At 37.6% G+C, this 14512-nt stretch overlaps 1 protein-coding gene across 1 annotated transcript in view; it reads left to right on the top strand.

The window, feature by feature from the left end:
- The window catches only part of NF1 (neurofibromin 1), a 193614-nt gene that overhangs the window by 22806 nt on the left and 156296 nt on the right, over positions 1-14512 (top strand). The window contains exons 7-10 of the mRNA XM_044672802.1: positions 872-1003; positions 1858-1902; positions 7274-7408; positions 12446-12559. Coding sequence (XP_044528737.1) covers positions 872-1003; positions 1858-1902; positions 7274-7408; positions 12446-12559 — 426 coding nt within the window. The remainder of the gene's footprint in view (positions 1-871; positions 1004-1857; positions 1903-7273; positions 7409-12445; positions 12560-14512) is intronic.

Raw genomic sequence — 14512 nt, 5'->3', positions numbered from 1 at the left:
TCCATGCTTCTGTAAGCTTTGGATTTTGTAGTTTAATACTTAATTTACTGTAATACTAATGCAACATGTCTCCATTTGTTTTGAAGTAAAATTAAAATGTAAATTTAAGTGAAATGAGAATTTTAAAACCATTTTAAAATCCAAATGGAACATTCAATTAGAATAGAATTGCATTTATTTTTGAATTTCCATTAACAAAATATTTTGTTTGAACTAATTCATGTGTTTGTTTATGGTGATTGTTAGTTTTCCATGTTTCTTGTTCATTTTTGCTTATACATTGAAAATGATGAATTTACTAATAATTTTATTTCATTTACTAACATTTTTGTAAATATCTTTGTTCTTATTTGGGGAATCCACATATAACTGCTCCCTATGTACTTTTGTAAAAGAATTAAACCACCGTAATTTATCTAACTCAATCCCAACTTCTTTTTTAAGCTTTCATTAAACAATGTTAATCAGAGCTAGAACTTGATCTATAATATCTAAATCATCAAGCTTTCCTCCTATGTAATTGGAACATCTTCAGAATTAGCCTTAAAAAGGCTGGTTAGTTGCAGATTAGCTAGTTGTTGGGACAGACAGATCTCACACAGCAGGGTGAGAGCATTTTCTATGCATTTGTTTACAAATTGTACCGTTTGTCTTATGCTCCTGAGCACAATATAAGACATTTATAAATTAATGGATGAAGGGCTTATTTGAAGATTGGAAATTACGGTGTGTTTTTTGCATGGTCTAAAACAATTCTTGATATATAATTTAGCCTCTATGAATTTAGAGCCAGAGTAAGTTACCCATTGCATCAGTCGTTATGTTTGTTTTCTGATACTTTTCCTTCCTTATGGTCTGGCTTTTTTTCTAGTCCGCACTGGATTGGTGGCCCAAGATTGATGCTGTGTATTGCCATTCTGTTGAACTACGAAACATGTTTGGTGAAACACTTCATAAGGCCGTGCAGGGCTGTGGGGCACATGCAGCAATACGAATGGCACCGGTAAGAGAAAGCCCAAGGTGGAGTGTGGCTCTTCCCCTGGTCCCATATCCTCCATTGCATTGTCAGTGTCTTCATTCCATTCCTGCTTTTTTAACTCATCCACTTGAGTTCTGAAGACAAAACTCAGGGACTTGAGGCCAAAGCTCTTCTGGGCTCTGAATGCCTCGCCCCTATGTCTTATCATGCACATGGATGTAAAATTCCTGTTTCATCAGTAGGATTTATTTCCTGTTACTTTAAAGGGTTAGAAATTATGATCTTAAATTATCTTTATAGTGTACAATGGGCCATCTTGATGACTGATGTAGGCCTCTTTACTGTAAATGCAGTATGGCCTCAAATTGTGTCTTATTTTTTTTGAGACTATATTTTGAAAAGTAGAGAGGGAAGTTAAGTTCTAGGTCAGAGTGATACCCTGTTAATGTAGGATTTTGCCCAGTAGATATAAAATGTTTCTGTTTAAGAAAAAGAAGTAAATTTTAAAAAGAAAACATTTCTTTGTTAAGTTGTTCAATAAATTTCAAATGTTGTTTGGTAGTTTACTGCTTTTTGAGGATGGTAAATTAGTAGGCATTATTAGATGACATTATATTAAAGTTTAATTTTCTAAGACAATGACTTTTCTACTAGCAAAGCCAAAATAAGATAAATGGGGCTCAGCTTTTCCCTTTAAAAAGGAATTTAACATATTTCTTGAGACAGTCTGAATAGTTGTAAATTTGTGTCCCACATCTCAGTATTTATGTCTAGGGAAGGGTGTTTATCCATCGCAACTCTCGACATTGATTGGTGGTGCTTTGTTTTTTTGCTTCTTATTTTCTGTTCTGATTGGCTGCTGTCGCTCACATGATCAGATGCCAACCAGTCACTGTTTTGCGTGGCAGTGGGCTTCTGTGGCTGTAAGTATGACCCACTGTGACTACCACAGAACAGTCCTCCTTCCGTTTTCTGACGGCTCTGTGTGGAGCGACCGCTCCTGTCATCTCATTTCATGTGGACCATAGAGCATGTCATCACGTAGTGTTTGCTGTCGTAGTTGTTCAGTCGTTTCCTTTTGGCCATGCTTCGTTTTCCAGAATTCCCATAACTGAAGAAACGGGTGATTTGACATAATCATAGCTCATGTTTTTCCAATTGTCAATGTTTCTCAGGGGTTTTTGAAGTAGACACTCTGCATGTTCAGATAGAAACATTTTGTGCTAACAATTCTAGTTTGGAATTGTGTCTAGGTGTGCTAAAATTCTAGCAAAGAGAGTAACATGATTTTTTTCATTATTATAGATTTTTAAACATACTAAAAAATCTAAACTAGAGATTTAATTTATTATAATAGATTTTAACACTTTGAAATAGTTTGTAGTTGTTTTTTTAATGTGGCAAAAGTTTTAAAAGTTGAAAAAGAAATTTCCCTCCAGTTACACCTTCAGAGGTAAGTGCTTAGAGGTCAACTTAGGCCTTGGCTTTTTTTTTTTTTTCTTTTCTTTTTTTAAGTTTTAAAGATTTCCTAGGAAGTCCTATTTCCTTTGGTATATTAGGCTTCTGATGGGCAGTTTTATTCCATTATGATGTCTTGATTTTCTATTACAAGTTTGTTTTTTTTTAGGGGGAAGCATAGTATTTATACAAATTAGGACTTAGAGCATAGTTGTTTTCAACTGGTGTCTTAACTTTGAATCACTACTAAAATCAGATAGATTTGCTGCTTCTTTTTTGAGTAAAGGCAACACTGACTATATTTATTGTAGATTTAGAATCTACTCTAGTTCCTGATGTTAGACATTAACTGATAGTAGAAGCTACCTGTTCCAGTGTAGTTTATAAGTAGAATGGTGACAAAGTAGAATTTTCTTCCTGGGGCCAAGGATATCTAGAATTAAAACTGGATATTTACTTGTGATTAGTTGAAAAACTTTTGACCTCCCTAAAGGTAATTCCTAAAACTCTCTCTCTCTGTCTCTGACTTTCTCTCTCTGTCTCTGTCTCTGTCTCTGTCTCTGTCTCTGTCTCTATCTCTATCTCTGTCTCTGTCTCTGTCTCTGTCTCTCTGTCTTTCTGTCTCTCTCTGTGTGTGTGTGACTTTGTGGCTGTGTTGCAAGTGGAAGACCACATTTTGTCTAATTTTCCCATCAGGAAAAAGAGTTAGTCAAGGTCATTAAGGGCCTGTTTAGGCTATCATAGAGTATCATCTATCAGGATAGTCTCTCCAGTCTACTCTCCTACTGAAAATGAGCATTCTTTCTAGGAAATCTTTAATATCTCCTCAGGAGCCTTTGTTGGGATGTTTACAATCAATGGGAGCTTCCATTTTTAAGTGTCAGAAAGTTCTTAATGACATCGAGTCAAAACATGCTTTGCAGTCATTTCTCCCTATTGGATATCAATCTATCCCAGGACTTCACAGAATGAGTCTGCTCACGCTTCCTTGGGAGAGCCTTTCAAGATTTAGAGACTACTATTGTCTTCCAGCTAAATACCCTGCTAAGTTCTTGAACCATTTTCAAATGACATCCTCATAGGATGGTTTCTAGATTTTTGACAAACCACAGCACCTTGCATTTCGTTAGTGCATTTTGTAACTGTGGAATAAAGTATAGTACTCTAAAAGTGGGTACTATTTCCATTACTGCCACTGAAGTTGAGGTAATATTAGCATTTAATTGTAGCATCAGCTTCATTTTTTTCATATTGATATTGTGGTCAACCATATATCCTACATTTTTTTCATTGGCACTATTGCTCTTGTTTTCATATGTACTGTTCGTGCATTTCAATTTTTTGAAATTTATAATTTCCCCATCAATTTTGATAGTTTCTTCAAAGGAGGGGGAAACCCTTCACTTCTGAGATAGCCCATTCCCCTTTGGGAGAGCTCTGTTCATTACCAAAATAGACCTTTGTCACACGACAGCTATTTATATCTTTGAACACAGTTATTAGGTCTGCTCAATCTTCTCTGCTGCAGTCTGACCGTCTCTGCTTCCTTTAGCTCATCTGATATGTTATGTGCTATAGGCATTTCACTCTCCTAATTACCTTCTTCTACATTCCTCTTTAAAATGTGGTGCCCAGAAATGAGCAGAATGCAAGGCCTGCTTAGGGCTGAGTAGGATGGAACTGCCACCTTCCTCTCCCTGGAAACAGTGGCCCTTCTAATGCAGTAACTCTTATGACCTCCAGATCACACTGCTGAATCTAATATTAAGCTTGCAATCCACTAAAACCTCCAGATTTTTTTTCAAGATAGCTGCTGCCTAGCTATGTAAGAATTTACATTCATTCCACTTGAATTTCATCATTTATTCAGCTTTGTACTCTAACCTGCCCAAATCCTTTATTTCTTGACTCTGGCCTCCACTGGGTTAGCTATCCCTCTGAGCTTTGTGTGATTTACAAATTTAATCAGCATATTATCTTTGCCTTTATCTTTGTCATTGAGTAAAATGTTAAATGGTATGGTATTATGCACAGCTCTTCGCCTTGTTCCACTGGACACCTGCCATGTTGACATTCAACCATCAACAACTACATGTTGAAATAATCCATTTTCAATAAGCAGTGGCTTTAAATAATAAGATAATAAGTTTAAATTTGTACAGTTGTACCAATATATTTTGTACATCTTGCATTTTGGAGGTGGAACCTCTGGTTGGTTAGTACTTTTATTTATTGACACCTATAATTAAAACATTTAGTCTTAAGTTCATTGTTTTTCTTCATAGTAGAAGCCAAAATAGTTAATTCATGAGTTACTAATTATTTCTTACTATGGTTTTAATTACAATTTGCCAACACACACATGTATCAACAATGTTGTTCCATTTAGGCTTGGAACAGTCAGTAAATTCATTAATTATTTTAGCTTGAAATAAATTGCTTTTTTGCTCTGAATATATTCCCACCCCCATCCCCCACTCCCAGCTCCTGCCATTTCTCTTCTAAAATGAGACCCCTTTGATAGGAAAAAGTCTATACAGATACAGATGGAAAGATAACACTTATGAACAGGTCATATTTAGTATTTGGCCATGCCCAATTTAGAGAAAAAAATTAACCTTATACTTGGACCAGTATGATAATTCCTTTTTCTTTTTTTTTAACCCTTACCTTTTGACTTAGAATCAGTACTGTGTATTGGTTCCAAGGCAATAAGGGCGAGGCTATGGGAGTTACGTGACTAGCCTAGGATTGTACAGCTAGGAAATGTCTGAATGATAATTGCTTTTTTAGCTGAACTGTTATATCCAATTATAGACCATTTATGGTCTATAAATCCAAATTGTTTGGATTTCTGAACTACATTTGAATTTTAGAAATCTCTATGTTTTATCCTGGCCATCTAGTGCTATCATTTTTTCATATGTTATGGATAAAGGATGAAGAATTCAACTACTGTTTAACTTGGGAAGTAAAAACAAAAGAGAACTCACTAATTTGCCTTATTTTATTTCACTTCCTGGGTAATGTCTATAGTAGAAAATAGCAATTAACAAGTAAGTTGATTAACTGCTTTTTTTTTCAGTGTTGTTCAGCAGCTTTTCTAAAATGAATTTGTTCCATATTAATCTGAGAATGTTTTTAATGTCTTTGTGTATTAATAAAAATGATATAACGTCTGTTTGTAGAATACCTTAGTTTATAAAGAATTTTCCTCAGCACCTAGGTAAGCCATACATGTAGTAGTCCCTTCTATATTAAGCTAAAAAAGCTGAAGCCCCTAGAAATTCAGTGATTGATTTATGATCACCCAGCTGAGACACATTTGCACTGGATTCAAGGCCAGGACTCTGACTCTTAAGACTTGACAAAATCAGGTGTAGTTATCATGAGCATGTGGCGAAGGCCAGACCCTGTCGCTGGGGGTTTATTTTGAAGCATAGACATAGTAACAAGCCTCATTGATAAATTTTCCAGTTGTTCTTTCTCTACAATGATATGTGTTCTCTGAGTCATATCTGTATGTATGTAAGCACATATGTATGCATGTAGGAGAGAAGGAAAATTTATTACTTTTCCATCTCTGTACTTGGAGAACTGTTATTAATCTTGCACATAAATACAGATAGATTTCTTACACTTACTACATTGTAGAATGGCTATCTTGCTCACAGACATAAACTTATGTATTTTAACACTTGTAATGTACTTTTTCTGGTGTCTGTATAGAGACAAAAATTTGAGAAGCCCATATTAACACCTTTGTATATGTTTTACTATTTAGAAGTAAGTGTTTTTGTTGAATGAATGAAAGAAGTGAACTCACTGAGTAGATTGAGAAAGATGGCATTTCTAAATTATAATTATTTTCTTTTTGATATAAGAATGTCCTTATTTATTAATTTTTTTTTTACCCAAGCAAGAAATATTAGACTTTGGAAAATGTTGCTCACACTTCTTTGTAGTAGAAATAAGTGTCCATGGTATGGTCTTCCCCAGAATTCTTTCAGCGATATCTTGTAATGTTTCTAATGACACAGGTATTATACACTTTGGGAGGTAGAATAACATTCAATCACAAAGCAAAAAAATCGAAGAGAAATTATCTTAAAACAGTAAAGTAGTTAGAATCATTTGGAGAAAAGGTTTTTTAAAGTAGAGAATTTAGTACCTATTTGGTGTTAAAGAGTTGAGCCAAACATTGGTTCTGGGTAGAAAGCACGTCAATTTCCAAACCCCTTCCTTCTCTCAGAATCAGTACTATCTTTTGTTCCATGACAGAAGATTAGTAAGGCAATGGGGGTTAAGTGACTTTCCCAGTGTCACACAGCTAGGAGGTGTCCAAAGTCAAATTTGAATCCAGGACCTATCTCATCTTTGCGCCTGGCTCTTAATTCATGGAGCCACTTAGCTGCCAAGACAAACTTTTTTTTTTTTTTTTTTTAACAAAAGTTGTTCTACCCAGATCTTATGCTCCATGGGATTTTTATGATTTAGGGAAATGCTTTTTAAACTAATCAATCTGATTAAGACAGGCAGGTTGTGTGTGTGTGTGTGTGTGTGTGTGTGTGTGTGTCCTTCTGTGTCTGTGTATGTCAGATCACTTTTTTCAGTGTTTTTTCTTTAAACTTAAGAACTTTAAAAAACTTACTAAAATAAATTGTATGTAGAGATTACCCTTAAATAAATTTATATTTAAAGTACATTATCTGGTGTTACTAGCCCTGAGGTTGTGCTGCCCCATGTTTTGAATAATGATCTTTCTAAAAAGTTGGATTGTTAATACCCTGTAAGTAAATAATAGATACTGACAGGATAATAATATATTTTTCTTAGAGTCTTACATTTAAAGAAAAAATGACAAGCCTTAAATTTAAAGAAAAACCTACGGACTTGGAAACAAGAAGTTATAAATACCTCCTATTATCCATGGTGAAACTAATCCATGCAGACCCTAAGCTGTTACTATGTGTAAGTAAACTTCTTTTGATGCTTGAAATTATTCCCATTAATATAACTTGACAGAAATACTGCATTCCTGAAAGATTGCTGGTATCGACAGAAGATTTTGACATTTCCTATTTCCTATTTCAAATTTATTTTTTCCTTTAAAAATGCAACTTAGAGGATGATAACAGAGTTTTTTTATTCCTTAGGTTATTCATACTTATTTCCTTAATTTCTAATGTGCTTTAGGTGGGTGTTCATCCTAATTTTGTAATTCTTATGTTGTTAGAATGTAAACACCTTTTGGAAAAGGATTCTGAGTAGATAGTGAGGGAGAGCCTTTACTGGGCACAACTTTATTAGATCTGTTGGGGGAAATTAGGGGAAGGTTCAGTACTGATATTCCTGTATTTGCACAGGAGGTTCAGTTTCCTGCTACTCTGCTTAATTGTAAACAGTAGATGGAATAAGAGAAAGCAGTGTGAGGGTATGTGCTTATCAGGGTTCAGGAGAAGGAGCACTATGTTTGGAGTCAGGATCTGTGATTCCATCTTCTGTTCCTCCACTTGCTTCCTACATGTCATTGTTTAAGTCACTTACGTGAATCCTCAAGCATTTTACTTTTAAATCCTTACCTTTATTTTTTTAAACCTTTTTTTAACCCTTGTCTTCCATCTTGGAATCAGTACTGTGTAGTATTAGTAGCAAAAGAGTAATAAGGGCTAAGCATTGGGAGTTAAGTGACTTGCCCTGGGTCACACAGCTATGAAGTATTTGAGGTCAGATTTGAACCCAAGACCTCACAGATATGATATACTGAGCCACTTAGCTGCCACCGTAATAGGCAATTCTTATTGATTTTTTGATTACTCTGTATGCAGGCTAAATCTAATTTGTACCAATCAAAAGTCTATGTGCATTTTGTTTTATCTGCATCAAATTAATCAGAGCACCTAGGAGAACCAACCAATTACTGCCCAGATAGCTCTAAGGAAGGCTTCATGCAGAGGCTGGACAGCCTTTGAACTGAGTCTTGAAGGAAGCTAGCCAGGAATCCTGAGACATCCAGCCATGCACTTGGCCAGGGCAAAGCAATGGAGGCAGGAGCTGGCACATTAGATGAGCAGAAGGTGAGAAGGGTGGTTTGGTAGGACCAGAGAATGTAGGCAGAGGGATAATATGTGACAAGACCCTGGAAATTGTAGTTGAGGGAAGATTGGAAAGGACTTTAAATGTCCCAAATGGAAGTTTTAATTTGATTCAAATGGAAATAGGGAGCAACAGGAATTAAAGTAATGGAGTGGCCTGACTGATTTGCACTTCAGAAAAATTACTGAACTGAGTAGGGAGGGATTTGAGGTAGAAGAACCAATTGGATAACTTTTGCTGTAGTCTAGGCGAGAATTGATGAGGACTGGGTCTTGAGTAATTGTGTGAGTGGGCCATCTGTAAAATGAAGAAGCTAGCCTAGTGACCTCAGAGGTCCCTTTTAACTGTAAGTCCAAGACCTATTTGCTCCAGTCAAGATGCCTAAAACAGAAGTACACCGCCCAGCAGCCCCAGTTAATTAGAAGCTGAGATCAAAGTCTGTCTCTCCCCCTATTATAGCTGCCTAGAATGGAAAACATAGAATGGTCCAGCTAACATTTGACCTATTCTTTGCCCTCATCACTACCCACAATCTCTCTTGTCCCTCTATACTTTTTCCTCTCTGCCTTATCTTGACCCTAGAGCTAGCCAGTTATTGTCCTCTACTTTCACTTCCTGACCCTGTTGTGTTCTTGCCATTGACCAGCCTCAGATTGTTCTCATCTTCTCCCTCCTCTGTTTGTGCCAAATGGAGCTGGAGGAAATTATCCAATGTGTTGCATGGACACACTCTATATTCCTATCACCCAACTTCATCTGAGCCCTCCTTAGAGAATCTTTTTATTCTTCTTTATTTTCTATCTTGTTTCCCACAGAAACACCTTCTTTCCCAAAGCTGCTTACAGTTCCTTCTTCATTCATCTTCAAACAAAAGTTGACAAAATTGGAACTCCTTTTCTTGGAGTTAAGATGAATACCAGGGACATTTATTGTTTACTGTGGCTTTTTATCTTTGTCTTCAGTACTGTTGATTGCCCTGTCCTCTTTGATACTATTTCCTCTCTGAATTTTGTGACCCTTTTTCTTCGTTGGTTCTCCTATTTTTTTGATGTCTCCTTTGCTAGAATCATCATCCATATTAACCAAGACTCTAGCTTGTTTCCTTTTCTTTCTAGATATTCCCAGTGACCTTGTTAGTTCCCAAGGGTTCAACTATCATCTTTCCTTAAAATTAACTAAGAATGTTTTCCCATGGTTACATGATTCATGTTCTTTCCCACCTCTCTTCCCTTCCTCCCCTCCCAGAGCTGACAAGCAGGGTAATACAGGTACCATTGTTCAAAACCTATTTCCATGTCATTCATATTTATAGTGGAGTGATCTTTTAACATTAAAACCCCAATCACATTGAACCATGGGATCAATCCTATGTTTTTCTTCTGTGTTTCTGCTCCCACAGTTCTTTTTCTGGATGTGGATAGTGTTCTTTCTCACAAGTTCCTCAGGATTGTCCTGGGTCATTGCATTGCCAGTGGTAGAAAAGTCAGTTACATTCAATTGTGCTAAGTTTCAGTCTCTGTATACTGTGTTCTCCTGGTTCTGCTCCTTTTGCTCTGCATCAATTCCTGGAGGACTTTCTATCAACTATCATCTTTTTGTACATCACTCTTGCCTATCTCTAGTCTCCGTCGTTTCAACCCGAATGTCCAGGAGTCACCTCAGGCTCACCTATCAAGACCTATCAAGGCCACTCTACTGAATTTTCTTCTCTGAGTAGCAATCCTCCCTCAGGGAGCTAGCTAAAGCCTAGAACTATGTTATTGGAAAAAATTACTGTATTAAAGAGAACCATGCTCCTGCTGTCTTCCCGTTGGTGGCAGATATTAGCAAACTAATTATCTTCATTTGGACATGGACACCTGTGTGTCCTGTAAGCACTGAAAGTCAGGTAGCATTTTGGCAGAAAAATTCAGTTTTATAAAAAAGGAGTCAAAATCTTATGTACTCTTATTGGAGTAAGTGAAGAAGTAAGAATTAAGTGCTGAGGGGATGGAAACTATATTAGACTTCAACCTTGAAGATGCTATCTTTGCTGCCATCTAGTGGATAAGCATCTTTATAACCTGGAAGTTTAAGACAGCTGCAAACCTGTTGAAAGAGAAGAAAAATTGTTTCAAAAACTTGGGATGCCTTGATATCTTAAATATGTCCTGACCAAAGTTAAATGAATTTCGGAGTATCAGCTTGAATTACTGAGAAGTTGAGATCAATGCCTCCAAACTCTTGATTATACTTGTAATCAGAAAAGGAAAAAAATGAGCCAGCCTTCCCCAATATATCTGTTTCCATATTTATTAGTTATATTCATGTACTTCTGTATGAATAATTATGTTCATTATAAAACTTGCGGAAAAAATAGAAATTAAAAACGGATAAGATCTAAATAAAATATCATTTGATCCTAGAGGCAATAGGGAGCCATTGGAATTTATCAAGTAGGAAAGTGATTCGGTCAGACCTGTTCTTTAGGAAAATCCCTCTGGATGTCCTCCTTTTGGAGAATAGATGGGAGAGAGAAGAAGAGAGATTTGAGGCAAAGGGAACCTGCCTTAGGGTGGTGGTGGCTCTGTGAGGCCCAAGAAGAGGGTGGATACACAAGAGATGGGGAGGAAGACAGGGCAGGTTTCTCCAATTATTGGAGTTATGTGCCGTGAGGGAAAGTGAGGAATCAAGCATAATTCTAACATTGTAACCCTGGGCCTGGAAAGGTGGTGGTACTTTCTTTAGATGAGTGACATTTTGAAGAGAGATGTGTTTTGGGTAGAAAGATAAGGAATTGCTACTAATTCAGTTATGCTGTGCCATAGCTCACTCTCTGGCCACTGTCCCCAAGGGAAAAGGAGTGCCTCTTTCAGCCACAGATATAAAGAGGTGGGGGAGAGAGGGGAGGAAGATGCCTCTGAGTCTCAGAGCATTGTGCCTGCACAACTGCTTTTCAGTGCCTGTGTCAGGTCAGGTTTGCTCCTGACTACCCTGAGGGACTCGCATCCTACTCTCCCTGGGCGAAAAGGTCTTCAGTCTATGAGGGTCGGAGTTTAGGCACAGGACAATGATATTGCAGATGAGCCTGTGGTTAGCTAGCTGGCCAGGGTGGCTGCCCATCCATCCTTCTATCCCATTTCCCATTGGTTCATCACTAAGTCCTTAAGTTTCTAGCTACTTTGAAGAGTACTGATCTGGATTTTCTATTCTTAATGAGAGCTATTCTTATAATAATTAGAAGTGGATTTACACTGTTGCCCTCTTAATGTCTTGGGCAGGACTAATTATTAATTACTTTGAAAGATTGACTTGTAATTAGTGTGTCAGTCAAATCATTAGTCTAGGGAGGTTTAGCTTTTACATAGAATTGGGGTTTTTTACATCTAAATGAGCATCTGAAGTTTTTTGGGAAAAAACCTTTTTCCTCCATTTGTTAAAGGGAATATCTTTAAAACCTTTTAACCTGATTGATTTGCTAATTAATGCCTTTTGTATAGTTGAAAGGTAGCCCTGTTCTGGCCACTTTAAGGAGGAAACCTTCTAGTCTTTGAATTGTGGCTAATTTAGAGCCTCAGGGTATCTATGAAAAGATGACTACCTGAGGGGAGGTTTGGTCTAACTTTCTACTGTTGTGGGGAGCTTCCCCTCCTCTATGATTCTGTAATATATTTCAGTCTTAGCTCTGCTACCCTTTTAAGTTCCAATGCTTGAAGTCTAAATTTAAACTAGAAGCTTATCTTTAAACCAGAGTTGTTAAATAATTTGGAAATAATCCATTATTCCTCATAAAATCCCGAAAAACAGTTTTTAATTAATGCTTGGAGCCCACTGCCTTTCTTAAGTGAGAATACTCTGAAGATGGTTTCTATGTAGGGAAACTCTTAACAGGTATTATGAAAGAGAATTAAATCTTTTTCCTTTTCTTTGCAGAATCCAAGAAAACAAGGGCCAGAATCTCAGGGGAGTACAGCAGAGTTAATCACAGGCCTTGTGCAGCTTGTCCCACAGTCTAGCATGCCAGAAATAGCCCAAGAAGCAATGGAGGTAAGAAAAACCTGGCACTGGGTATCCTCTTGAGCTTTTCAAAGAGAGTTTTCTGTGCCCAGTTTATTTGGCTGTATGGTGGGTGTTTTTGCCTTTTGGTAGAAGTTGGGAGTGGTTGCTACTGAGAGATAAAGGTTCTGTTTTTGAAAATGTCAGTAAAGGCATATAACACTGTATTGTTTGAAGGTCCATACAGGGTAAAGGATGCTCTCTTTAAAGCTTTTGTAAAACATGTTATTCCAGATAGTTAGAAAAATGTGGGCATTTTTGTGTATTTCTAAGTTCAATTCATTTTCTTAAAATAAAAGACTCTTTTATCTTCTATCTCTGAATCAATATAGAGTATCAGTTCCAAGGCAGAAGAGAGGTAAGGGCTAGTTAAGTGACTTGCCCAGGATCACACAACTAGGAAGTATCTGAGGGCAGATTTGAACCCAGGACTTCTCACTTCTAGGCTCTATCCACTGAACCACCTAGTTGACTACCTGATTCACTTTTTAAATGTATTGATTACCTCTGCCTTTAGGTAAAGCAGTTTTAAAATCAAAGAGTAATTAAATGATAGATTGCATGTACCAATATTTAATTAGTAATTAAATGATAGACTGCATGTTGTAGTGCCAATAAAAAAATGAATATCGACACCAACACTGCTTTTGAATGTGATGATAAGAAATCCTCACTCAGCCAGAATCATACGCTGTCTTGCCTTCTTTCCCTTTAATGGAACTCGTCTGAAATGGACTGGAGTTTCTGAACTCACTCCCTGCTGGTGGGGATTTTAAGTCTCTTCCATAGTTACAAAACCAGCAAAAATAGAAACGCAAAAAGGTCAAGATAAAGATGAAACATTGTTTAGTCCCTGAGTCAGTAGGTAACCACTCCAGGTGACTGGGTTGAGGGAATGGCGTGGCCAGAGCTGTGCTGTAGGAAAGTCCTTTTGGTAGCTCGCTGTGTGGAGGATGGATTGGAAAGAGGAGAGACCCTCAGCTTTTTTAATTGGTCAGAATGTCAGCACCTGCTGAACACTTGATCATTCTCTTCTATTTTGACCGTACAGTGGGCTGTTTCATATACTTGATCTCTGTAATTGATTCTCTCTCTCTCTATTTGATTCTCTAATGACTCGGGTCTCAAAGTTTGGTGTCTTCTTCCATGACCTAAAAGATGAATCTTGGTAATTAGTCTCTTTCATGGTCACTTAGCCAGGACCACTTTTTCCTTTAGGATTTTCTTCATTTTTAACCTTTCCTGCTCATTTGAGCCTCTTCCTTCTCAGCTTTCCTGACTCTGATTTTGCATCATATCATCCTCCTTCATGGTTTTGGGAAGAGTGGCTTCTTGGGTAACGCACCAACCACCTCCTGGACTCTTGTGAGGAGAGTGCTTTGTGGGCATCTAGGGCTCACCAATGTTGGAGTATGGTGCGTTAGTGCTCTGTCACTGCCCAAGGCCTGCTGCCCCTTGAGGCTGCTGATCAGTTGGCCTCCAGCTTTCCCTTATGTTTTTCATCCCTCTCTGCCCCAAGGACAGAGCATGCTCCATTTGGCCTAGTGCTATGTGTGCTCTGCTCTGCTGTCTTGCTTCCTGCCCTTTCTCTCTGCAATGTCCTCCTGCCCCTCCACTAGGCCTGTCCAAACCCTCCTCTTCCCTAAGGTCTGCCCCTTCTGTGCCTGCAGGCCTTTCGTCCTCCTGGACTCACCCCAAAGTCTTGCAGGGCCTAGGACAATGAGTGAGGGCCACAGTTAGCACTGGATCTTTTGTGTTGTTTATCTCACTCTGAGGCTCAGATCCTAGTGATTACCACTGACTAGGCTTTCTAGAACTCCTCAGTCAATTATATATTATTCCTCTTCTTATCTATTTGCTCATTGGGAATTTGTTTTGTAGCATGAGTTTGGGAATTGCTGGCTAACTACTTGTTTTTATTTGTTTGCTTGCTTATTTATTTAT

The sequence above is a fragment of the Gracilinanus agilis genome, chromosome 4 (genome assembly GCF_016433145.1).
Source record: "Gracilinanus agilis isolate LMUSP501 chromosome 4, AgileGrace, whole genome shotgun sequence".
Classification (NCBI taxonomy): domain Eukaryota; kingdom Metazoa; phylum Chordata; class Mammalia; order Didelphimorphia; family Didelphidae; genus Gracilinanus; species Gracilinanus agilis.
The sequence above is the reverse complement of the archived record's forward strand: the minus strand, read 5'-3'. Positions and strand labels throughout refer to the sequence as shown.